The sequence below is a fragment of the Nelusetta ayraudi genome, unplaced genomic scaffold (genome assembly GCF_046127955.1).
Source record: "Nelusetta ayraudi isolate G7.1 ecotype Tasmania unplaced genomic scaffold, CSIRO-AGI_Nayr_v1 ptg000075l, whole genome shotgun sequence".
In the NCBI taxonomy this organism is placed as follows: Eukaryota; Metazoa; Chordata; class Actinopteri; order Tetraodontiformes; family Monacanthidae; genus Nelusetta; species Nelusetta ayraudi.
Genome location: NW_027466125.1, coordinates 1,516,923 through 1,542,666, shown reverse-complemented (window position 1 = coordinate 1,542,666; position 25,744 = coordinate 1,516,923). Strand labels below are relative to the sequence as shown.

General features: G+C 46.5%; 4 protein-coding genes across 5 annotated transcripts in view; 1 reads left to right on the top strand and 3 right to left on the bottom strand.

Moving 5' to 3' along the window:
• Positions 1 to 25,744, top strand: part of sting1 (stimulator of interferon response cGAMP interactor 1) — an 84,260-nt gene that overhangs the window by 15,277 nt on the left and 43,239 nt on the right. The gene's annotated exons all lie outside the window — the stretch shown is intronic.
• cxxc5b (CXXC finger protein 5b) lies at positions 3,787 to 7,503 on the bottom strand. Of its 2 annotated transcripts, none has more exons than XM_076043386.1 (2): positions 7,201 to 7,503; positions 3,787 to 5,989 (listed from the first exon to the last, which is right to left on the bottom strand). In XM_076043386.1, exon 2 carries the CDS (start codon positions 5,709 to 5,711, stop codon positions 4,623 to 4,625), a length of 1,089 nt encoding a protein of 362 aa, XP_075899501.1. In that variant the 5' UTR covers positions 5,712 to 5,989; positions 7,201 to 7,503; the 3' UTR covers positions 3,787 to 4,622. The 2 variants fall into 2 exon arrangements, with proteins under 2 accessions (XP_075899501.1, XP_075899502.1); XM_076043387.1 differs by lacking the exon at positions 7,201 to 7,503 and adding an exon at positions 7,017 to 7,103.
• LOC142899718 (CDGSH iron-sulfur domain-containing protein 1) lies at positions 9,128 to 12,136 on the bottom strand. Its single transcript, XM_076043459.1, has 3 exons — positions 11,976 to 12,136; positions 10,137 to 10,339; positions 9,128 to 9,962 (listed from the first exon to the last, which is right to left on the bottom strand). The coding sequence occupies exons 1-3, from the start codon at positions 12,043 to 12,045 to the stop codon at positions 9,876 to 9,878; spliced, it is 360 nt and encodes a 119-aa protein (XP_075899574.1). The 5' UTR covers positions 12,046 to 12,136; the 3' UTR covers positions 9,128 to 9,875.
• Positions 13,134 to 21,994, bottom strand: ube2d2 (ubiquitin-conjugating enzyme E2D 2 (UBC4/5 homolog, yeast)). The gene is made up of 7 exons (XM_076043358.1): positions 21,734 to 21,994; positions 18,859 to 18,922; positions 17,026 to 17,057; positions 16,491 to 16,568; positions 16,162 to 16,267; positions 15,667 to 15,760; positions 13,134 to 14,528 (listed from the first exon to the last, which is right to left on the bottom strand). Exons 1-7 carry the CDS (start codon positions 21,755 to 21,757, stop codon positions 14,483 to 14,485), a joined length of 444 nt encoding a protein of 147 aa, XP_075899473.1. The 5' UTR covers positions 21,758 to 21,994; the 3' UTR covers positions 13,134 to 14,482.

Sequence of the window (25,744 nt, the reverse complement as noted above, 5' to 3'; positions counted from 1 at the left end):
TCCTGGTTCATCCCGGTTCTCCATTCTCCATCCATCTTGCCAGTTCCTTGGTATTTTCTACTCCTGCATCCTCCTTGAGTACATCCCTGTTTGTCAGGATGGGACGTCCACGATCCCAATCCCCGTGTGTTGTTTCCCATAGCACCAATTATCTCATTCTAAGTCTCATTCTCCTGGCTGCAATGTTCTCGCTCACCCTTGGTATTCCCTCATAGATAGTTGACTTTAGATGGTGTATAAATGCCCTAACAAAATTCCAAACATTTCTTTTGGACGAGGGTAGCGGGGATATTCAAGCGCAGCCTCAGCTGCGTTTGCTGCTGGAACGGCTGTCTCAGTGCTGAAACAGTTAACGCTTCCATTGACATGTATAAATAATATATTGAAGCTTATTCCTGCCGGCCGCACCGTGAGTCAGGACCTCGTCGTCGTTGTCGTTCTGGTCGAGAAGTAGGCATTTTTTTCCTTCGTTTTTTTTTTGTTTTTTTCCCCCAAGATTATGAGGTGAATTAACAACGTGGCATTTTTCTCAGGTGGCTAGTTAGTCGCGGCCGTGATTGCGGCGGCTCTGATTTAAAGGTTGCGCCGCACTCATGCTAATTCGGTGCCGCTCGATCCCTCCTCCTTCCCCCCCAGCGGCGACAATCAATTCTGCATCGTGAGGTGGCGTTGGAGAGGAGAGGAGCTCCGGCGAGCAGCGAGCGGACACCCAGACTTGCACCCAGACCTGTGTGCGTATTTGGAAATCAGCAGGCCAGCAGGCTAAAGATTAACAGAATTTTTGTGTACACATTATCTCAGAAATGGGTCCGTTGTGACGAATCACCCTGGGCCTAATTCTTTCTTCTTTTTTTTTTTTAAACAGCCATTGTGGCTTCATGGTGGAGCTGAAACACAACCTGTAAAAATATTTCTGACACTCTTTTTGTTTGGACGCTGGTTAACACTCCTGCTGCTCTTCATTGATAGCGTGCGCAAAGACTGAAAGCACAAGTAGGGTAGTTACTAGAGGCCCGGGCTATTCTGAAGCCACCTTTAACAGCTTGAGGGGTCAAAGGTCAAGAATCCCCTTTGACCCCCCCCCTCCCTCCCTCCTCCCTGTGTCGCCAAAATATAACCTGAGGGGCGGATGAGCCGCAGCTTTTCAAGGATGTGGAAGAAGAATGGGGAGAAGAATTAGGAGACGGAGAAGAAGAAGAAGTAGTAGTAGAAGAAGAAGAAGAAGAAGAAGCACAAGAAGAAGAAGGAGGAAACACAAAATGCTAATTTGATGTTTGGGATGTAGCGAAGATAACGGCGGCGTAACGACGAGTGATCTCACAAAGATGCTGCTTCGGCAAAGCTGTTACACATTTTCTAACGCCGGGGAACGCAGCCAGCAGGGGGGAAAGAAGGGGGAGGAGGAGGAGGAGGAGGAGGAGGAAGGGGAGGAGGGAGAAAAAAAAATTCACAATGAGACACAGTGTCTCCAGGCAGACGCAGTGGCCAAAATTTCAAAGGTCTGGCTGGCTGAGGAGGGTCCGCCCAGCTCCAGTGCAGGTTGCCTTGGGCTGGCAGGTTGTTCCACTGCAGCAGCAGCAGCAGCAGCAGCAGCAGCCGCCGGAGTGCGAGGGGTGCTTTCTTTTTTTTTTTCTTTCTTTCTGGTTTTTTTGTGTGTGTGTCCGGAGTGGGCTGGGCCGTCGGTGCTAACATATGTAAGCTTGGCGGGGGGGCCGAGCAGACGCAGCAACACTGGGCTCTCCGGACAATGCCTAACGTCATTAACCCCTCGCTCGCTCGCCCAGAGCCCGCTCGCTCACTCCCTCACTCGCCCGCCCCGCTCACTCGCTCGCCCGCCCGGGCCTCCATCGCTTCGGCTCGCCGCTCTCACATCTCACACCCATCTCACTCCTCGCAGCTCGCTCCGTCTTTGTTTGGCCCCACGTTATCTTCATCCCCCGCTGTCCATCTCGCCGCACTCCTCCCTCCCTCCCTCCCTCTCTCCCTCTCTCTCTCTCCCCCGTGGCCTGCTTTTCATCTCTCCCAGTTTCACCCACTCTCTCTCCCTCTCTCGCGCGCTCTCTCTCCCTCTCCCTCGCTCTTTTGCCCCCACCCCCTCCCCTCCCCAGCCCCCCTCTGCCCTTCACCACCACGTCTCTGTCCGCCCCCCCCCACCCCCCTTCGCCCTCTCTCCCTAGATCCGCTTTCCAGCCCCTCCTCCTCCTCCTCCCCAACTCCCCCAACTCTCTCTCAACCCTCCCCCCCTCCTCTCCTCTGTCCTCCGTTCAATCCCCCACACACCCCCTCCCCTTCTCCCCACCCCCCACCCCCCCCGCACCCCCACCCGCCCGCACTCCCTTTCTCTCCTGCCATCTTGCAGGCCAGTGGAGCCAGACTGCAGGCGTTCAGGGAGTCACTGGACCTGCTGGGCAGCGGGTGACACAGATTTCCGGTGTGTGTGTGTGTGTGTGTGTGTGCGTGAGAGTGTGTGTGTGTGTGTGCATGCGTGACGAAAACGGAGGGAGGGAGGGAGGGAGTGTGTGTGTGTGTGTGTGTGCGTGGGGAGGGGGGGGGGATTTAAGCTCCAAATCACTAGAAAGGCACCAAGGAAGGGGGGAGTGAGGGGGCAGGAGGGGGGTATAGAGGGGAGGGGAGGGGGGGGCCGGCGCCTCCTCCTCCTCCGCCGCCGCCGCCGCAGATCCAAGAATTTGAAATTCCCCCCTTTGTGTGGGAGATGAAGAAACACTAGAACGGTGGACCTTCAACTAGGAGGACATGTTCCTGCTCCAGTGTTGCTAGCATGATGCTGCCGCTCACTGTTTTTCTCCATGAGTTGGCAGTGTCCTGCGTTGGCTGGCTGGCTGGCTGGCTGGCTGGCTGGCTGGCGTGCTGCGTTTTCTCTCTCCCTCGCTCGCTCGTTCGCTCCCTCGCGCTCACTCTCCCTGCCTGACAAACACGCGCGCGCACACACACACACAGACGCGCGCAGGCACGCACGCACACACAACCCCCACAGATGCGTACACACGCACACACCAGCGTACACGCACGCACACACTCAGTCCCTCTGCGATCCCCTGACTGAAGGCACACAGGAAGTGCAGCCGTGGCCCAATTATAGCGTGACACCTCGGGCCGGCCGTTGCCATGGTTACGTCTTCCCTGCGGTCCCCTGGAGTGTGGCGCCGAGGAAGAAGGTCTTATCACATCAGCCATCGTTACGGCAAAAACAAGCAAAACCCACCCTGAAGCCTTCGGTCCAGCTGGCTGTGCGTTGCGTTTCTAATGTGTGTGCGTGCGTGTGTGTGTCTACAAAGTGTGTATGTGTGTGTGTGCATCATCCATACTCCAGAAAATAAAAAAAAGAGAGGAGGGGGGCAGTGGGGGTGGGGGGTGGGGGGGTTGCATCAGTGCGTGAATTGAAGGGAGAAAGACGACGACGGCAACGGCAGTGGTTGTGTGTGTTTTTCTGGGTTTTTTTTTTTGTAAATTGTGCGTCCGTGTCAGGTTAGCTGTGTGTGTGTGAGTGCAGCCACCGGACTGGCCAAGGCGGCGTGTAGGTGTGTGTGTGTGTGTGTGTGTCTGTGGCGTTCTGATAAGGCTCTCAGCCACACCATTAGGTGACTCATAATCCACACGGCCGACACACACACACACACACACACACGTGCGTGTGCAGACGCAGGAGCACGGCGGCAGGCTAACTGACACACACACACACACACACCCAATTAAAAGACGAGTGAGCACGCACGCATGCACGGAGGGACGGACGCATGTAGCATGAACTCAGCCTGCAGACCAGCGCAACATGGCCAATTTCTTTTTATTTCAAAAGGGCAAACAGAGCTATACAGTACAAGTTGCACATGAAATAATTTAGCCTAGGCTGAACTCATTCATTTCTTACTGATGCAGTCGTGACGTCAGAACAACAGAAACGGAACTCCCCCGGCAGAAACAAAAAAAAAAAAAAACATTTGGCTCTTTTTTTTTTTCTTCTTCTTCTTCCTTATATTGAAACACAATACATCCAAACTGGAAAAGGATGTAAAAACAGAGAGAGAGAGGGAGAGAGAGAGAGAGAGAGAGAGAAAGAGAGAGAGAGAGAGAAAAAAAAGAAATGATGTTTTCCCCCTGGTATATTTACAGACTATTTACAGCTTTTTTTGTTTTAGTTTTAGTTTTTGTGTTTTGTCGTCGTCTAGATATTGACACACATTGGTATCCTTCTTTTTCGTCTCCTCCTCCTCCTCCTCCTACTCCTCCTCCTTCGCTCCCGACTCAACTTGATTGTCAAAAAGAAAGGATGGGAACAAGTGTGGACATTCTCGAAAAAGATGGAGCAGCTGCGGGCTCGTTTGACAAAATGCAAAAGTTCTGAAGATGTTTTTTTGAAACCAACATCCAAGCACGACAACACGGTGTCCAGTGTTTAGTTTTTTTCCTTTTTGTGTGTTTTGTTGTTTCGTTTTCTTGGGTTTTTTTTCTTCCATCTCGATGAAAACCGCAAACTCCTCAACAATCATCCAACCAGGATCCTCTGACAAACGCCGCCACTGCTGCTGCCGTTGCGCCAATGAAGACAACAACAACAACAACAACACACGCACACACATACACACACACACACACACGGGTCACTATCCGTCCAGGGCGCCGTTGCTCCTCTCCTGCGCCAGGGCCAGAGTGAAGTCGGAGCTCCGCAGGTCGAAGCCCGACACCCGGCTCTCGAACCCGGGGCCGCCGGGCTTCCTCTTCAGCTCCTCGCACTTCCTGTATTTACAGATCTGGTGTCCCCTCTTGCGATTGCGGCAGCTGCTGCACTGTTCGCAGTTCGTCTGCCGCCGGCAGGGCACGCACTCGCCGCACCGCTTCCTCTTCCTGCGGCTGCTGCCGCCGCCGCCGCCGCCGCCCAGCGAGCCCGGGGAGTAGCCCTCGGCCACCAGCCCCTCCAGGCCCTCGGCTCCCAGGGCGGCGCTCCTCCAGCCGCCGCCGCCTGCTCCACCTGCTCCGCCGCCCATCTGGAAGCCGGCCAGCGGGAAGAGCGCCGGGCTGAAGGGGAACCAGGCGCCCAGGAAGGGCTGGAAGTCGGCCACGCACCCGGCCGGGTCGTCGTCGTCCTCCTCTGGACCCGATCCGCCTCCGTCCCTGTCGCCCTTCTCGCCCTTAGCCGCCGCCGCCGCTGCCGCAGCCGCCGCCGCCGCAGCCGCCGCCGCTACGGCCGCCGCCTCCCTCTTAGCCGGCTGGCTGCTCTGCTGCGCGCCCAGCGTCGCCTGCTCCGTGGCGGCGGGCGTCAACGCCAGCAGCCCGGCGCGCATCAGCAGCTCGGCGGCGTGCGCCAGGTGGAGCCCGCTGGGCGACTCCCACATGTCGGGCCAGGTGGAGGAAGAGGACGTGGTGGTGGTGGAGGAGGAGGAGGAAGAGGAAGAGGTGGGCGCCCGGCGAGCCTTAGCGTGAGCAGGCTGCTCGACCTGCTGCTGCTGCTGGTGTTGCTGGTGGTGGTGGTGGTGGTGGGCCGCCTGCGAGGGCTGGATGAGGCTCTTGACGTCCACGGCGGCGGCGGCGGCGGCGGCGGCAGCGGCAGCGGCGGGGCTGGAGATGTAGTGGGAGAGGCTGTAGGGGTGCGTGGAGCGCCTCAGGCTGGGTCTCAGGGGCTCGTTGGGGATCTTAGCGCTGCTGTGGGCCTGGTCTGGGGAGGAAGGGCCGGCGATGTCGACAGCGGTGGACATAGCAGTGGCTGTGTGTGTGTGTGTGCGCGTGTGTGTGTGAGTAGGAGTGGTGGGTGTGGGGGGGGTGTGGGTGGGGTGGGGGGGGGCTGTAGGTATCTGTCCTTGCTTGTGTTTATGTGTGTGTGTGTGTGGGAGGTAAAAAAAAAAAAGGAGGGAGAGAAGGGGAGTGACGCCGACGCGAGGCTGACAACTGTCCTGCTGCTACTTCAGCCAAAATGGCAAACCTTGGCCTGTGTCCCTATTCCCATTCTCTGCTGCAGCCTCGCAGTCCTGGAGAGCTGGACGTGAACAGAGGGGGGGTGGGGGGGGGAGAAGAGGGGGAGAAGAGAGAGAGAAAGAGAGGGCAAGAGAGAGAGGAAGGTTAAGAATAGAAATTTAGGATACAAATACAGAAAGAGAGTAAACAAGTAAGCAGACGAGACCAACACACAACCTCAATAATATCAAGCCATCCACAGTAGCAGGCAACCCCCCTAAGCTGGGCCTGGAGCCCCGCTGAGGGGGGTCTGTGTGATTTAAAAATAAATAAATAAATATATAAATAAATAAATAAATAAATAAAAGCAACATGACAAACACATCGTGTAGCTTTCGGGAATAAAAAGCGGCCGAATGGAGATTAAAGGGAAAAAAAAGGGGAGCCGCGCAATAGCAAACCAGCAGCGCCAGTGATTTCCGCATACAGCAGGAGAAGGCGGTGGTATCCCTTTAAGAATTTCACGGTATATCAATGCAATCAATAACAGAGCGACAACAATATGCAAAGATATGCGCATATGCGCAGGTCAAATGTGGAGCGCGCTTTTCAAAATACATTTTTGACGACTGGCTGTTTTGTGTGCCAGCCAAAAGCTCGAGCAGGCAGGCGAGGCGAGGCAAAGGCAAAGACAGGCTCGGCTCGGCACGGCACGGCACGGCTCGGCTCGGCTCGGCGGAGGGAGACTATTTAGAGGAACCGTAGGAGAGAGGAGAGAGGAGAGAGGGGGGAGAAGGAAAAAAAAACAGGCTGTCTTTTGTCTGCTATCGACGACGACGACGACGAGGAGCGAGGTGCGCAACGATGCGGTTGCTGTGGATATAGAGGGGGAAAAAACGAGCCCCGGCTGTTAGTCCGCCGTCGGCCACATTTCTAGCGGAGGGAAAAAAAAAACAAAAAAAAAACACAAACTAGTCGCGCGGATCGAACGCGGAGGGACACATATATGTTTGTCACGGGACGTTCGGACGGCTCGTATCCGCGAAGCCCCCCCACCCCCCCGAACGACCGATCGATCGATCGTTTGTTTCATCGCGGGTCGCGGTTACCTAAGACGAGCGAGCTTGACCAACAGTCCGAGTGGTCGCTGCGACACGGCGCCCACGGCGAACCAAAGCAGGGAGAGATATTAAAAAAAAACCCACCCGGGCCGGGCAGGAAGTGTGTCTTAAAACCCGTGTGTGTGTCCCCCAACACCACCACCACGTCCAGCAGCAGCGGCACCTCTCTTACCTCGCCAGTGTGTTTTCCACGCCGACCCCCGGCCGCCAGATATTCATCGAGTCATGAGCGGAATGGCGCGGCGGCGGCGGATTGTGGCGTCTATGGACGGTGGAGCTGCCGATTCCTCCTCCACCTCTCCGTCCCGGAGGGTCTGCAAACACTCTGCACGGAATTTGGGGGCGTCGCTCAAAATGCGAAGTGGACTTTGCAGCCGAGAGCGTGCGTGCGTGTGCGTGGTCAGAGCGACCCCATGGCATCCTGTCCGTCCGCACGGCCATAATAACATCATCGGGGCTCGATTCACCTCCAACAACAATGTGACGTTAAATCTGCATCATAGGGGCTTTTTTTTCTTCTTCTTTCTTCTCCCCTCCGCCCCCCCAACACACACATACACACAGGCATGTTTCATGACCACTCATTTGAATGAAAAAAATTATAGATTTTTTTTTAAAGTGTCTGTTTTTCAGGCTACGTGTTTTTCACCCCGCAGAAGCAGGATCTGTTGGTTTTATTTTTAAATAAAAATACATTTTAAAAATAATTATTTAAAAAATATTACAAGAACTACAAGTGTAATAGCAGGGTAGATGTCCTCATTTACCCTGCTATTACACTTATCGCATCTTCAATTTAAACCAGGTATTTTTGTCAATCTAACTTGATGATTTGAGACTTTACACAAATGAAATTGGAATATATTAATGATTTAAAACAGTCTACCTCAACATAATAAAAAAACAGAAACATATACAAGGCTTGGAATTACAATATTATAGGTATTTAAAATGCGCGGGGGGTTGGGGGGGTATACCTACGTAACTTTGAACTTTTATTTCAAAATATCCGTTTTTTTTGTCCTATCCCTAAATATTCTGACGCAATAAGTAATTACACATGTGTAATATGTGAAAAGGGCTGGACTCCCTTTAGTTAAGAGAAGAGTGCCAGGTCAAATTATATATAATTAATAAAAATAATAATGACATCAACATAGAATATTGGTGGGGGGCAGAACGCTGATGCGTCCACCACCAATATGTTAGCTCGTTTAGCATCGTCTAGCATGCTAATGTTTGTGCTCTGACGCACGCGAGGCGACGGTTGACGCCGTCCCTCGCGCGCGCGCGCGCGAGTGGTGCGTTGCGTACGTGCGTTTACAAGGTGACTCCTGACGCAGCCGCGCCGGAGTCCACTCCACCTCTTGTGAGAGTCCTGCGTTGCATCTGGCACGCAGCCAGATACCTCGTGCGTGTCTCAGTGTGTGTGCGCGCGTGCGCGCGTCAAGTGCGTGCGGGTGTCACTATGGGAGCAATGGGGCCCAACCGTAGCGCCGCCGCCGCTATCGGCTTCTGGACCATCCGTGTAAACACAGCGTCGTCTAGCGGCCATCGGGAAACACTGCCACGTCTTAAAATGGCCACTGGTGCTAGTGGACACTGCAGCACGGCCTCTCTCCCTCCCTCCTCTCTCCCTCCATCCCTCCATCCCCCCCCACCCCCTTCCTGCCCTGCCCCCATCCCCCTCACCTCCTGCCAGGGCCTCTCTCTCTCTCACTGACACACACACACACACACACACACACGCACGCGCGCACACACACACACACACACACACACACACACACACACACACACACACACACACACACACACGGGCCCCACTGCAGTCCTCGCACGGCTGTTGACTCATTAGCCCCGTCCGTCCGCCCGTCCGTCCGTCCGTCCGTCCGTCCGCCCGCCCGCCCGCCCGCCTGTTGGTAATCTATAAACGCACAGTTGCGCCTCGCTGCCATCACGGCTGAGGCGCTACTCTGCGTTAAAAGACATCAACATGACCTTTCACCCCTTAGCATATAAATAATCACCATTGATTAATGGATAAATAATAATAAGAATCACGTTGAGACAATAAAAAAAAAATGACCTCAAGCAACTCAGATCAATATGATTTATTCACATTATACTGTACAGGATAGCAAATGATTGAGCCACACATACTATAAACCATTAGAAAAGAAAAATCATAAGTTCACAAAAAGCCACTTTGAAACACAACAGGTTTCCCCAGAGAGCGTTCAAGACTTAGTGGTCACACCATGCGCGTGTACACACGCAGCGTTTCAACGTCATTTCATACAGGAGACAACGCGTTTGATCGAGCAGCTCGGCGGAATCCCAAACATTCATGATGGATGGAAGGTCGCAGATCATTAACAAGAGAAGTCTAAGTTTCACACGTCTTTATGAGGCAATCGTGATGCTAGTTTGCATGTGATGCTTAAGTTAGCATGTAGCAACCACCTGTTCAGCAGCTGAGACTGTCTGGCTGCACGGACCATCATCCTCCCTGATTTCATCAGTACATGATTACCGGTTTTCCCCCAACACAGGAAGGGTACATTTTGAAATATTTTTTTTTTTTTTTTTTTTTACATATTCACAGCTTTCTTTCTTTCTCTCTCTTTTCTTTTTTAAAGCACTTTCTGAGTTTTTATTCTGGGCTGTAGAGAACAATCGCTGTGTAGTTTTAATGGCCACGGCATTAAAACTCTATTGAACACTGTGACTATATTGAGACAAGCTGGGGGTCCATGTAGCATGACAGTCCTGGGGGCGGGTGCGAGGGTGCCCGGAGGGGGGGGGGGGCGGAGCTCTGATGTCACTCAGTGTCAGTCTCGCTTATCAGTCCCTCTTTTTAATGATGAGCGGCCCGACGTTGTCGCCGGTCTCATCGTTGTGCTTGGCGTGGGCTCCGTCGCAGTACGGGAACTGAAAATTAAATTACAATTGCAACGGTGAAGCTCGGCGATTACCGCCCTGCATATTTTTCTATCGTGTCAAATCACGTCCGAGGCTGGCAGACAATATCAACTGCGCGTCTGGAGATGCCAAAAAAACACGGCGCGCAGCGCAACAAATATAAATAGCTCTGGATTGGCTGACCTTCTTTGACTTCCAGCAGCGGCAGTAAACAGCCTTGGTGGCGATGTCCTCCATGTCAAAGCTGTGCACCACCTTGGGACTGTCTTTGTTGATGGACGTGTTCACCTGGCCGCTCTTGCAGCTCGGCTTGCTCAGGTAGCGGCCCGCCAGGAAACCCCCGGCAGCAGCCACCACCGCCACTGGCACGGCGACCAACAGATGCTCTAGATGGAGGGAGACGCACACAGACAAACAGTTGGAGAATAGAATAGAATAGAATAGATGTACTTTATTGATCCCAAATTGGGAGACTACACTGCTGCAGCACTAAAAATAAATAAAAAAAAAACCTATACAGTAATTACAGTACTTACAAGAAACATACAAGCAAAGCTATATACAAACAAACAAGAGCAGATGTGCAAAGACAGTCCACTGTGCCGAGGCAGGGATAAGCAAGGTTTTGGAAAACAATGGTGCAATATTTGCCAGAGTGCTGAAAAAGTCCAGAATGTTAACTGTCCCACAGTGGGGAAGAGTTATAGAGGGTAAAATCATACTAGTAATAATATTAACAAAATAATCACGGAAAAGTGTGCACTGTAAGGTTAACGGTTTGCTTCAAACATTGCATAACAACATCACCAAAGAGAGGAATGGCGCTATATTAAATATATTGACAACCTTTTGTGTTGTTCTATTCACATCATTTTCCACTTAATTTGCATTGTCATTGAATAGCCGCATCGTCCGCACGCGCCACATATGACAGCAATTTTCTTTTTCTTATTATTCACAATTCAAGACCTTTTAGTGACATATTGCAAGTATAACAAATATTTTAAGGCATCTCGGCTTTTATACCGAAAGAAGGGAAAATGGAAAAGAAAGAAATGTTCGTGCAACAGAAATATAGCACACAACGAGAATACAGAAATATACATGCAAACGAGATACAGCAGACATTATTATTAAGTATAAAACAAATAAAAATGCAAAATACCAATATAGTTAAAGAAATGCAGTTACATAAAACAAAATCTCATGCCCAAGATTTCAGCAGCTTTTTTTTTATTTCAAGAAAAAGAAATACGAATGGGCTTGAAATTCAGTGTTTGCCCAGAGTGCATAACTCTACAGGTAGACAATTAACTGAATAATTAGCGCATTAAAAAAAAGGGGAGGGAGTGGGGGGGTTGAAACACCGGTTCCACACGGTCATATTTTAACCGTCGGACTGTTGACACGTTTCTCACTAAGTCAACATCAAGTCACACACAGGATTTTGTATTTGCATGGCAGTCACGAGGGTGAACCAAGAACCAGGGTCCCTGATCGTCACGTGGTTGAGGGATAAAGTGGGTGAGAGGCGGTAGTTACACTTGTCAATGTGGACCAACTGGTTAACTGGCCTGTTTTCATCTGTTTGATTATTGTTTTCAAGCAAAGTTACGCAGTTTTACTGGACGGCTTCGGTCTTCTTATGACAGGAGCTGATACGATCTTTGAACCATCTGTGAGCATCTGATATCATAATCACAACACAAACGAGAGGCATCAACTCAGACGTTTGGCCATTTATTTAGCCATCATCAGGCACGGCTGTTATGTAGTTGGGCAAAGCTCCTTATCATTTGCAGTTAACCAATAACTATGTTTATATGAGAACTTGCCCATTTATGCAACAACCAATACAACCAATTCCTGCCAGAGGTCTGAACTGTAGTGACCGTGTACTTTGTCCCAGGAAGAACGTCGAGTTGTTAAACGCTGAAGTTTCAACGCAGAGAGCAAAGAAATAATAAAGGCGACCCGCTATAAAAATGCTAGCATGCTAAGGTGCCGGCGTCAACTCGTTACCTTTGCAGAGTTTGAATCCCGAGCTGGAGACTCCAGGCAGCAGAACAGCAGGTAAAGCCGGGTTGGACATGCTTCTCCTGGACGGTTTGCGGTTCACAGCTAGCTCCGCTGCAAGGTCAACGCAGGACTAAACGGAATCTGACAGCTACGGAGGCAGCGTGCACAGCCTTCTATATCAGCGCCCGGCAACCAATCAGAATCGAGCTGCTTCTTCTTCTTTGTTTTTTTTTTTTTTTTTTTTTTTTTTAAGGAAGTCTATTACGGAACAATAGTTGTATCGCCCGCCACTGTGATCGTATCAAATGTATAACAATTTTGTTATATAGTGGTCTTCATTGTAGGCTAGTTATAGCGTTACTTCTCATCGCATTTTAGCTTGAACATTCAGACATGGGTGCGTAATCAAACACTCTAAGCACGCGTACTTCCGGTTTCAGTTTTTTTTTTTTTTTTTTCTTCCGGCTTCATGTTGTTACACAAAGCCATGCTTATGAAGCCGCAGCTGTTCCCGGCGCGCTGAGTCAACGTTGACAACAGAGGGGACTTAAACCATAATGTGTACTACGACTCATGTTAACGTGTCAGGGATTTGATGTGGTCACATTTAATAAAGTAGAAGAATCCATAGCTCAATATGCAGCAAATGACAGCGACGTTTACTGTCCTTTCGATGAGATTTTGATTTACAAATGCACAAACACGCACAAACACACACATACACACCTCGATTATCTTAAATACAGCAAATAAATCCACCAGCAGAGGGGGACGAAACGACCTTCCGCCACAGGACGGAGATTGGGTGAAAACAGGCACAACCGTGTGCGTCATTTTGTTTGGATAAATTCTTTTTTCCCCCACAACCTTATTTTATGCCTATATTACATTATAAAAAAAAAATGCTTACAATTGTGAAAAAAAAGTTATTTAAAAAAAATTATAGAATCTTAGAGAGACATTTCTTTATTATTCTAAATAAGGATGGTACTATTGACTACAACTGTCACAGTGTGGGCAGAGTTGAATGATTAGTAAAACTCAAGTGATATTTATGTTTCCTGTATGGTTCACATGTTAAAACTTTCTTCAATTGACCTTCAAATCTAGAGGACGTTGGCTGACAGGACAAAAAGAAAGAAAAAGTCAAGACAAGAGTCGTGGGTTTTTATTACACAGTTTAATCAACACACAAAGCTCAACGAGCCTCTCAGGTAATTCAATATACAGAGGTTTTTGTGCAAGAAGAGTGGGTTCTCCTCGCACCCAGAGCCCAAGCCAGTCCCATAGCCATTTAAGATGTTAGCCTCTAATTTAACAATAGCAAAAATAAAATAAAAAGAAAGGAAGAAAAAAAAAGAAAAGAAAAAAAGCAACCTAAAGAGTGATGGGAGGAGGGGATAAAACACAGGTTAAACTAAGAAAAATAAGTTGCTTAAATACCTGGTCTGGAACGTCCACTTTGATAATAAAGAAACGGTGGTGATAGTATTTTTGGGGGAGGGGTTACATGGGAAGGGGTCGGGGGATTACATTTGTGCGTGCATGTGTATGTGTGTGTACAAAGGAGTCAACTTGGGTAAAGAAGGTCGGGAGAAAAAGGGGGAAGCTAGGGCCGCGGAAGAAGGTGTGGGTATAAATTCAAGTCCTTTCATAGAATTCAAAAGAAGAGCAAAAAAAGGGCTATGTTTTTTCTTTTTTTTATTATTATTATTATTACTCATAGCCTGCGGTGATTTCGTTTTTAAACATAATTATTGTATAAAATACAGAGTGCCATTCGACTTGCATGTGATAGCAGCCTTCTCGAAGTGTCAACTAATTAAATGGGCCGGCAAAATATAACAATGTAAAGAATACCTCCATGTTATTGGCTCCTAGTCTCCTTAAAAAAAAGTGGGTGAGAGGGAGGGAGGGAGGGAGGGAGGGGGAGAGGGGTTGATGAAAAAAAAAAAAAAAAAAAAGAACGTCCTCTTGGAAGTGTAGTAATGTGTAGCGAGGGTGGGTGAAAACTGCAGGCATGTGTGTCTGGTGGTGGTAGTGGGGGAGGGGGGCAGCCAAAACTTCCTTGTGGGAAAGATGTAACGGATCACAACGGAGAGGGGGGGCTGGGGTCATAGGTCAAAGGGGATTTTGGGGGAGGGGGGGGTTGATACCAATGCAAGTTGACAATATGTACACTGGATGGCAGGGCAGGGGGTTTCTGGGGGGAGGGGGGGGGGGCTAAGCGCGTAGGGTGGGGTGACGCAAGTTAAAACAGGGTGAGAGAACATAGGAGGTGGGGCCAAAGGATTTTTATCCAAATTTTTTTGTGTTTTTTTTTTTCAACGGGAACTCCGGTGAGGGGGAGGCGTGGCTCAAAGAAAGCACTCCAATGGAAACCAACAAGATCTTGTTTTAAACGTTTTCATTTGTTTGAATGGTTTTTTTGTTTTGTTTTCTCTTTTTACATCTGAAGCTCCCCTAACCTTTACGTCATAGAGGTGGTTGGCCATGATTCTACCTCAGCACTACATTGCATACTTATGTGTCCATTCCCGAGCTATTTTGTTGTACCTGCGGAGGGAGAGAGAGGGAGGAAGGGAGGGAGAGAGAGAGAGAGAGAGAGAGAGAGAGAGATGAGGGAGATGTTAGTTGGTTGGAACAGCTCATATATATATAAATTATATATTTTTTTTACCCTTTAGCTTTACTTTTGGGTAAGTATGTGCTCAAACACTTCTGGAACCAAGATCTTTGTGATCACAAAGATCTGTGTCACAAAGGGTACTGACCTCAAGCACCAGATTGAGTCAACACCCACAGTATTTATTTATTTTTATTAGTTCCTTTAAGGCGACAGTATGTGTGTGTGTGTGTGTGTGTGTGTGTGTGTGTGTATGTAAACACACACATTTATTCATTTTCTTTTTCAAGCCGTCAATGGGTTCGAGGTGTTTCCCCCCATCATGAGATCAATTTGTGCGGCTGCGAGAGATTAAAAATCTTTGCAAGCGGACGGACGTCAACAGATGTGACTCCTGCCTCTACATCTTCCCGTTGTTCAACTCGTGTGCGTTCGCCACTGTTCAGACTGCAGGTGTGACAAAACCATTTGCTACCGAGTCAGGAGTGTGGCTAATTGCTACCTTGACGCGCAACAAATGTAATTCCACCGTCAGTGATGCGGCCGATCGTTTCCTCGACCTGCCTGACGCGACGCCGTCGTGTAGCGGCCAAGTAAAGCTTCTCGTGCGCGCTAAGGCGAAAACACGAAGGTCGCTGTGGCAAATTCCATGTCACAACGTGACGCCGGCGATAACGCCGGTACGCCACCCACACCTACTACAAATATGCAGGAGGTTCAACAAAACAACAGTTTTCGCAGGAGGCCAACAACAGAACGTGCTTGCTGGAGGCAGCAAACAGAGGGCTAATAAATATGTTGTTTTTCCAGAGAGCTTTTCAGAATCACCATTAAAACTAAATGTATTCTTATTTACGGCGATAAATGAATGACAATGCCACTGCTTCCTGGGAAGGGAAAATAATGACCAATATTGATATATGTTGACTAATGATAACAACCCAATCTGGGACCTGGCCAGAATTTACCAATTTACTTTCTGCTTCATCAAATGATATTTTGCTCTACAGTGGCAGCAAAGCTCCATGTCACCATTAAAAGACCAACTCTGACGATGCGGTAGCTTACTTTTCCCTGTCCGTCTTGTAGATGCGGGCGATCTCGGGTACTAAGGGATCATCCGGGTTTGGGTCACACAGCAGAGAGCAGATGGACAGGAGGACTGGCGGTGGAGCGCAAAGGATAAGAGTCAAATGATGGAATTTAAAAATATGTGTGTCAAGCGGTACCTCTCCATATCTCTTTAACTATTGATGTGATACATTGGTGAGAACATTTGTTAATGCACAGCGATCAAAAAGTCCTACTTGACACTTACAAGGTCTGATGTAGAATCATTACTGCAGGGTTTTAAAAGCTAATGCAGCAAAATCCAGCACATTAAGCATGTGCTTGGTATAACTGAGCCTTTAAGTAGTAACGTCAACTGTAAACTGCATGAAATGTGTCATTTTGAGAAGACGGACACCGGCAATGTTCAGCGTTTTATATGCTGATTATTCTTGATGAAAATGAAGACGCCTCTTCTAAAGGAATCCATTGAACAGACACCACGGGCCTTACCTTTGGAGATGGTGAGAGCCGGAGACCACTGTGATCGCAATATGTCAAGGCAAATGCTGCCGTTGCTGTTGATATTTGGGTGGTAGATTCTTGTGGTGAATGCAACCTGAGAGCAGGTAGAGAGAAAGAAAGAGAGCGAGAGAGAGAGAGAGAGAGAGAGAGAGAGAGAGCGAGCGGAGGTGGGGTAGGAGGGGGGCGACAACAGGAAACAAGATGAAGGAGAGAGAGAGAGAGAGAGAGAGAGACGGCGCAGCCTCTGTGTTACTTTCTCAACATTTTCCCGAGCAGAGAAGCCGAGCATGTTGCACTGCCACCACGTGTCTTCTTACCTTTGGCGGTTTAAAAGGGTAGTCTGTGGGAAAATGTATGGTCAAGAAGAAAACCCCGCACTGGTAAGGACTGTCATTCTAACATCAGAGAGAGAGAGAGAGGGAGGGAGGGAGAGGCAAGCACAGTGAGTGAGAGACCAATCAGTGCAAAGCAAAACAAACTTAAACCGCATCTTAAGACGCCCGCCTGTCAAAACGCTGCCTTACAACAGGACTCACAGCAGCCAGAACGGCAACAGCAAAAATTACAGACGCAGTTAATCACTCTGTACAAGCGGTGGTTGGGCCTGCACATCGACAAACAGCAACAAAAGCCTTTATGTTGTTTTTTTTTTCCCGTCCCCACAGTATAATTTCACTAGTAGATCGACATGAGAGGTTCCAGAGGGACGGTTGTTTAGTCTCACGGCAAGCGGAGCGACAATCAGCTGCCGCTCGGCCCTCTCAGGCGCTCTCGCGTTGGCCAGTGTGAATTTCTGGAGCATAATTTAATGCAGCGAGACTGCAGGTTTATTGTGGCTTAGTGGATACTTACAGGTCCCATTATTGTGGCTTGCCAGTGAAACACTGAAACAGACAAAAAGGAAGAGAGAAATTAGTTGGGGGGGGAACCAGCTGAGGATACAAAATGTGATCAACCACATGTTGGAAGTGGCAACGCAGCACTTTGTGTGTGCTTTGATTTGACACACTGTCAAATTGATAATTAGGACAAATATGTGTTGCTTTTAATACATTTTAGCAGAATCTCAAGGGGCTTTAATTACTTATCATAAAATTCGATAGTTTTAATTTAATAGATTTATTAACGTCATTAATAGAACGCCAAATATGAAACTGTGCAAGAGGGAAAATGCACCATGATAGACTGGACAACGGGAAAATTCCAACGTCAGAAATGTCACTTTTCATTTCTCCCCACATTGACGTGCACTTATTACATCAATAGATTTGGCAATAGGCTTAATAGTCTCTCAGTTCTTCTTTTAAGGGACGGAATCATTTTGATTGCAACAAAGAATCTCTGAAGCAATACGGCAGAAAACCAAACGATACGGTGGCAATTGACATTGGCATGAAATACGAAAATTACAACTCAGTGTCTGCCGTCCCAAATGCAGTCAATCGGCGTCGGAATACATCAAACCTCAGCTGGTGCAAGTGGTACAACTCAAACTGTTGTCTTGTGGTCCAGCTGGGAAGACCTCCGAGAGACATGAGGCTGGTGGCCATTTGCTGGGACACCCATGTTTAACCTGACTTAACTGTAACTAAACTGTATGCATGCATTCAGGAATGTTCACAATGTGTCCAGAAATAGACTTGCTTTCATGTTTAGACTGTTATCACATGTTATTGACATGTGATTTGTTTTTGTTTTTTACGCCGCTATTCACATTAAAAAATACTTTAGATCCAACAGGTTAATGACATCTAGATTTCTGGACTCAACAGTCACTAAAGATTGACCTGCAATGTTTCTGTAAGATGAGATTGCAGAGGTGAAAGAACTGAGATATGTAGAGATTTGAAACTACCTTCATTTATTTTTAGTCCATGTTTTAATTTGTGAAGAACACCAGTGGATGGACTGATGTGCTGCCCTTGTTATAAAACAAAAGGCCATGTGTGTAGATTCCTTCACACATTTATGATACAGGTGGGCGGGATGCGACTGAATGACGCAGTTTGTTTCACACAAATGATGACATAGATCTAATATTATGCCAAACTCAATACATCAATGCTTTCTAACAATATCATGCGCCCCTGAGCATGTCAGTTAAGTCCATTCTTCATTCATTTTTCTGTTCTACTGGAGAGATCTGGAAAATCAGCCCATCATAATTACTCTACATGGCAAAACCGGGGGGGAAAAAATGGTAATTTGAGAATTTCCCTGAAAAAAAGTTATTGAAAGCTAAACTAAAATTGACAGCAAAACTAATGATGATAAAGCAGAGGTGTTGTGAGACCCAGGTATTTTCCAGGGCAGGGTGTGAGCTACTTCCTTCTGTTGAGCACATTGTTCTTGTTTTCTTTATTACTTCTATGGACCGAATGCAGGCTTGAAAACATTACACAACTGTTGGCCTTGTCTTGTAAATTGTTTTTGCAAATCCAAGAACATGAAACAATAAAGACAATACCAAAAAAAAAAAAATTATTACCAGCATTCTAGTTAGAAATTACAACCTTTTGTGCACTAACCCATATTGAATTTAACTGGGCTAATTCTGCTAATAAACGATTACATTTATTTCTGAAGGTTTATTTCCACATTTAATGAATTCTTGGGAATTTTGTAAAGGTAAAGTGCAAGGACACGTGGCTCTCAGCGCACTGAGAGACGAGGTGTAGAACGTACTGTCATCTCCTACGGGTCCTGCAGAACACTGGGCTGGTGGGTCCCTTGCCAAGTCGTTCAACTCCTGAGAGACACAAATCACAGGTCAGTTCATTTTGATTGCAAAATCATTTCTGTTCATAAAGAACAGCCTGGGTTCAAATAAAAATGTCTTGTCTTAAAATAAAAAAAAGACTTTAGGACATAAAGAACAAACAAAAACATGCAAAATAATAATAATAAAAAAACCTTCTCACAATACTTGTTATGGATTTGTGCAATAAAAATCCATGTATCAAATGAACCGTCACCATTAACCATCACTGTAACAGGTAGTGAAGCACACATCTACTAAATTAGGGCCTTGTTGGTAAGCTATCTAAAGTAGACAAACCAACTAACCAGAACACAATCTAGAAGGACACCATGAAAAACAAAATCTCGCACTGTGAAAGGCCTATTGTTTGGGAAAGTGCACATTGTTGTTATTATTGCCGGCATTATCGTCACACACTGTTTTGCTCTCCAAGTAGGGGAAATGATTATTACAGTCAGTTAAACGTAATCCCTCTGAGCAAGAACATAGCATCACTTGCGTGTCATATACTTCACACAACCTTTTTTATATACCAAAATAAATCAATTGTGTTAGTGATTATAATTGTTGATTTCTTTTATAATTGTCACATTGAAAGGCTGTTTCAGGCCTGGCGGGATCTTAAATGGAAATGTGACCTAACAAATCGTTAATACTTTATTTATATATTATAGCCGTCACATCTAGTATTTAATATTATTATCCCTAAAGAAAACAATAAACGCACATGTGATAAATCTCCCAGAATGCCAACCCCTTTCTGACTCTTACCACAGTGGATGTTCTCTAGCAAACAGCAGAACACTCGATCTCCACAACAAACACTCTTGACTACATAGTATACACATGTCACCCGCAAGGCAATCTCATTTTATAGGTGAGGGAGTTGTAAATCTGGCAATAAGGAAAACCAACTAAAAACATATGGGAAAACAAACCCCAAAAAGCAGGATTTAACCTTTGCCAATTCTACCAGTGACACTTCTTTTGACCCATTTTGTACTTTTCGCATAATTTTCAGAGTGGAACCAAAGGTTGAAATATTTATTGAAATAACACCTAAATCAAATACCTCCCACAGCCATTTGCCAAATTTTACCCACTTTCACTCCTTCAAATACATAAGTAATTGGGTCAAACTCAATATATAAAGGAAATACGCTAATAATTACTGGTCAAGGTCCAATTTCTTGGATTTGTTTAGAAAATGTGCGTTTTCCTATCACCGCCCCGATTACTAGACGGATGGAAAAAATGAATCAGTTTGTAAAATGCTGCAAATTGACAGTTTGTCCAACTGCAGTGGCAACAGTTTAAAACGATATGTATATACACACACATACACACACCACTGAGGTTAACGTAGCACAATGAGAACTTGGCATTTTCACGTTAGTGGCCGAAATTAGCAAACACATCTGTATAAATGATCACTTTGGGTGGGTATTTAACCGAAAGAGAGACCGTGAAAGGCGCAGATTGTATTTTTCCAAAGACAAATGTCACCTGGTAATCTTGATGGAGGCTAACTAAGTGGATCCCGGTGCGACGTCAGTGTAAACGGGTACAATAGCACGATGTTCGGCGGCACTAAACACTTGGGGTTGGCCATTTGGGGCACGTTGTTTGATGTAACATCGGCACGTTGAAGTTAAACGCGGCCAAAACATTCATGTGAAATAATCAATCCGACGAAATATGAACGATCTGCTGCTGCTGCTTGCCTGCCTGCTGTCAGCAACATGGCATCGGGGCGAACAACGCGTGGGGCCTGTTTTCACCACCGCGGGACGAGGCTAACATTATCGGCAGCCTTTTCCTGTAACAGCTATATTTTTTATTACAGTGCACTGCGAGCGACCCTGAACACAAACATCGTCATATCATATCATTGCCCAAGTGGCAAATATATGCATATGCTTTGGTACTCAGAAGGTGAACATTACATAGGCAAAGTTAAACAAAAAAAAAGGCAAATTTAGTAGCCCTATATAAGGTTACAGCCATTGTTGGATTGCCTCTTGGCAAATATATTTACGGCAAAACGTGTATGGGATGTGTTGCGTAAATAATTAAAAAATAATATATTAGCTACTACACGTAATAGTCGGCACGAAAACCAAAATGGTTGATTAAAATAAGCACCAATGTCCTCTTGGAAACGAAGCGCTACCTAGCCAGCTTAGCCGTTTTCACTGCAGTAGACGACATTTGTAGGTGTAGAAATGGAAAAAATATGGAGAAACCAGAGTGGGGTTAAAATAACTGTAAACAAATAAGGCCAACGTTCCTGCTGTAAGCGATCCTGGTCACAAGAAACCTTAAACGTTAGCTTATCCGAATTAGCTCAGCAGCGGGGCAGATGTTAGCTAGGAATCGCTAGCTCACGGCTAACGCCGTAACCCGTTGACCGGCGAAAAGAACATCCAGTCGTGCCTTAAATTCGATCCAAATCAAACAAAAACCCAAAGGGGAAGTGTTAATCTATCGTAGCGACCAAAAAACAACGGGGCGAATCGAACAATTAGCCACTATTTCGTCTAATGGTATGTTTGGCCCTTTGGGTAACACTGTTTAACACAGGCGGCGCATTGCTGCTCTCGCAGTCGTCACTCGCTATTTCAGACCGTTAGCTCGCAGGACAAACCGAGACGAAAATTGTCCGGCAGAATTTCTCTTAGACAAAAGAAAATAGGCCCCAGTTGAATAAGAACGATGCGAAAATGACACTCGTGAAACACTGGAACACAATCCAAATCGAAACTGCGAAACCCGGGGCCTCGTCGCTCACTTCCTTACCTTGTGAATTCTTTTCAGAGCCATTGTTGTGCTAGCGGTTCTGTCAGGGAAAACGTGCAATTAAAATGGCGATTGATGTCACTGGCCGTTCGTAATGCTACGAGTCGGTTATCATAGAACGCCGCAACTCTACACTCGACCTAGCAATCGCTATCACAGGATATCACCGATAAAATTTTCGAGGCGAAACTGGAATATAGACGGGGTAGAACCGCGATCCTTCCACCTACTGCAGCGGCTACCAAATCACTGCGGCCTGTAATCTGCCAGCAGCAATAACACAACTTCCGGATTAAAAGATTCACAGTAAAAGTGTCGTCAATAGCTTTTTAAAAAACTGACGTGAATTTTACTCTGACACTTTCAATTATCTACATAATTTCCCCCTCCTGCTGAACTGCTTTAAGACATTTATACAAGCAAAATCTACTAACATTTTTATATGCGATAAAAATGTTCGTAGAATGTGTTGTAGGTTTGGTTTATGTTATGGTTTCCCCAAATTCTAACATTTTAAATAAATTAAATTGATATTTTACAGACGTAACATACATACAGACGTATTTGTTTACGTAATCACATCATGAACTAAAAAGAAGATAAAAAGATACTTTTTCTGAAATGAAAAGAAATATAATCACTGTCCTAACTATTTAGCCAATCCAAACTGTTTGGACTTGGAATTTAGTAACTCTTTTTTATTTTGTCTCCTTAAAAAACTGTTCTAATATTATTTTACAAACATTTCAATACATTTTAGATATGATTTTAGCATTTTAGATTTTAGCCGTCGCCGTGCTTTTATTTTGAAAAGCACTTCCAGAAGTTGAAGGCTATTGATGGAGGTATAGTTCTAGTAGGGGAAATCATCTCTCGTCGCGCTATTGATAAGAAAAGCCGTCCGCCGACATGCGCAAATGCCCTTCTGGTGTGTGTGCGCGCAGCGGACGTAGTACTGCAACTGGCCTCATTGTGGCTCCGAGAGCGCTGCGGCAAAGCCCAGCACACGCACACACAGCCCCGTGCAGAGCCAAAATGTCTCCCCCATGGACAGTTTGCATGAGGTAAACACTTGGGAACTAGTTACAATGTCCTTTGCATGCAGTTGGAGTAATGATAGTGTAATGCACATCATAAGCCCCCCCCCCCCCGGTCAAATACAAGCATCTAGGCTATAATATCAGTAAAATCACTTTTATCAAGGTTACAAAGGTTAACATTACACTCACCTCATTTTACACTTATTACTATGCCCATCACATAGACATCCAGCAGCGTATCTGTTACAACCTGCTCGTGAGGGGGAAGGGAAGTAACATAAAACCAGATGTAACGTGGTTAAACAAAAGTTATTTATTACAAAAGTAAAATGGTGGATATAAACAAAGGTTGAGTTGGACAAGGAACTTAATGGGTGCTGGTCAAAACAGGGGGAGAAGACAGAACAAGAAGAGGCTTCTTAGACGTTTTAAAGTAACTTACCGAGCTAGTTCAAAAAAGGGAAACCAAAAACCTAATTATCTACCCTAACTAACCAAAAAGGAAATACAGAACACAACAGCACCCATCACTAGTGAGGCTAACAAAATATCTAAAGTGAGTGCATGAGAAGATGTGCAGTTAAACTAAAGTTCCTTTTGCGTGGTCAACCCAAAACCAAACTAGTGCCTCAACAAAACTACAAGTTTTAACATACAAAGCGATAAACGGTACGGAGGCACACGACCTCGGCTGCCTACAGCCAGCTCCGGAAAGCAGGTCAGCCGGCATCTTTATTTCTTCCCTCTTTTCCGGTGCCTTGTTGTGATTGGCTGGGAGGATACTTCGGGCAGGTTCAGCCCTATCATGTCACTGCCATATCATACTTCTCTTTTTGAAAGTGGACTGCTGACTGCTTCAGACCTTTATAGCACCACATCTTTGAATTCCTCAGTCTCACAATGTCTCGTGCTGAACAATACATTTTCTTTCAAAAGAGTCACAAGCATCAAGAAGTTGTGTAAGGTGCCAAATTCTGTTCAGAAAGTGAGGCCCCCGTTCAACGATTCAGCTTATTGTTTATAAATGAACCATATACCTGTAAGTGGACACACATGACCCTGAGATCACAATTTAATGGTTGTTGGAAGCTTGCTTGACTAACATGCAATGCGAGAGATGATTGAGAGAAAAACAGAAAAAAATACAACAAATTGTGGCTGTATTGCTAGCTGAAGGCCTGTGTTAGTTAGCGTTACGGGGCTTGAATTTGGACTGACTGCTTCCTGTTAGTCATGGACCACTAGGTGTCAGTGCTTCCCGGGTCAACATAGCTATATTGTCAGTTTTGTTAACAAAGCCATATCACATGATTAGAGAGGTGTGTTATTATAATGATAATAATACTAGTACTACTAATAAAAAATGAATATCAACATGGTTGTGATGCAGACAGGAGGCCCGCAGGTCAGTTTCAGGGCTCCTTAGGGCTCAAGTCAGGAACCAACCGAGAAGCCAGCGGGACCAGTCAGGGTTTAGACCTATAATAGGACAGATAACTATCATTTTACCTCTCCACCAATGCCACTCACTGGTTTTTGTGTGATTAATCACTACATTCATTCAAAGCAAATTCAGATGAACTGCAGTGACTTTGAGCCAACCGTATGTACATGTTGGTGTTGCCACCCGTCCCGTTTTTCCCAGAATTGTTCTCTTTTTTCACCACCTGTCCCGGGAAAAATAAAATCTCTCCCGGGACACAATTTGTCCCGTTTTATAGGTAAAATGACAAAACCTCATTTGATTTCCGTCTGTGGTCTACTCCCGTAAAATACGCAATTGTCCCGTATTTGGCAACTAAAAAACCTGTCCCGTAATGAACTGAGACGGGACGCACTTCACTTTGTCCCGTATATTTCGGGGACCCCCCCCCCCCCTCCCCATTTGTAACTCTGGGAGGTGGCAACCCTAGTACATGTTTCTACAGCTCTAGGTTGTGAACTCAATTCGTCATATTTGAAGATCTTCTGATGAAGCTATGTGCACTTTAAAGTGAACCTGTCCTGCTTAATCATTCCACACCATAATGGACAGGGTGAATGTTTTGACCTGAAAGATAGGCACTTTTTAAGAGTTGTAGTCGGCCAGAGATACAAAGATCAATGCAGAATTAGATATCAGTGAATGCATGATTGTTTGCGGTTGATTTGACCAGCTCCACCTGTGCATACCACACAGCAGGTGTCAGTCTGTTTGGAGAAGTCTGTTTGGAGAACTTGGAGAACGAGGTTAAAAGGCAGGTCGATTTCAAGAGGAGACCCAAGAAAAGAAATTAAACCGTGCCTCTCTGTTTCCCCAATCATCACAGCTTTTTCAGCAAAACTATCAAAAACATACAAGAGTTAGACCAAGAGAGGTGCGAGGGAGCTCCAGCTCCGTGAACAAGTGGAGCGGCTGTGTGTGCAATGAAGAAACTGTGGGAAGAAGCACGAGATTCAATGTGTCGCCGTGGTGGAATCCTCCTGTGTTCACCGGTGACATTTAGAGTCGTGCCCGAGGGACAAGTCAGGGTGGAGAAGAGAGCACCCAACCAACCATAACCTTCAGCCTGCAGGTGCAGCAGCTTCGGAAACTGAAAGTCGGCGTGTGACTGCGCTGCTCCATGTGAACCAGTGCACTTCTAGTCAGTGAGCAGCAGCCAGAATAAGAGCAATAAAATACTCTGACATCAAGCATTCAAACATTCAATCTTGGAAATTGAATGTGATGCTAAAATGCGTTGAGGCCGACCTTCCAACTGAAGTGGGCTGCAGCGTTTCCACTTCCTCTGAGTGGAGAAAACCGAAGCTGAGCAAAAGTGCTGACATAATTTTGTGTGTTGTCATTTTAAGCGCGCGTGTGTGTGTGTGTGTGTGTGTGTGTGTGTGTGTGTGTGTGTGTGTGTGCGCAGAGGAGGTCATGCTATGGTATCAGGTTCCCACCATTACACCTGCCTCAGTCTGTCAGCCACAGTGTTTTTGCCTCTTTTTA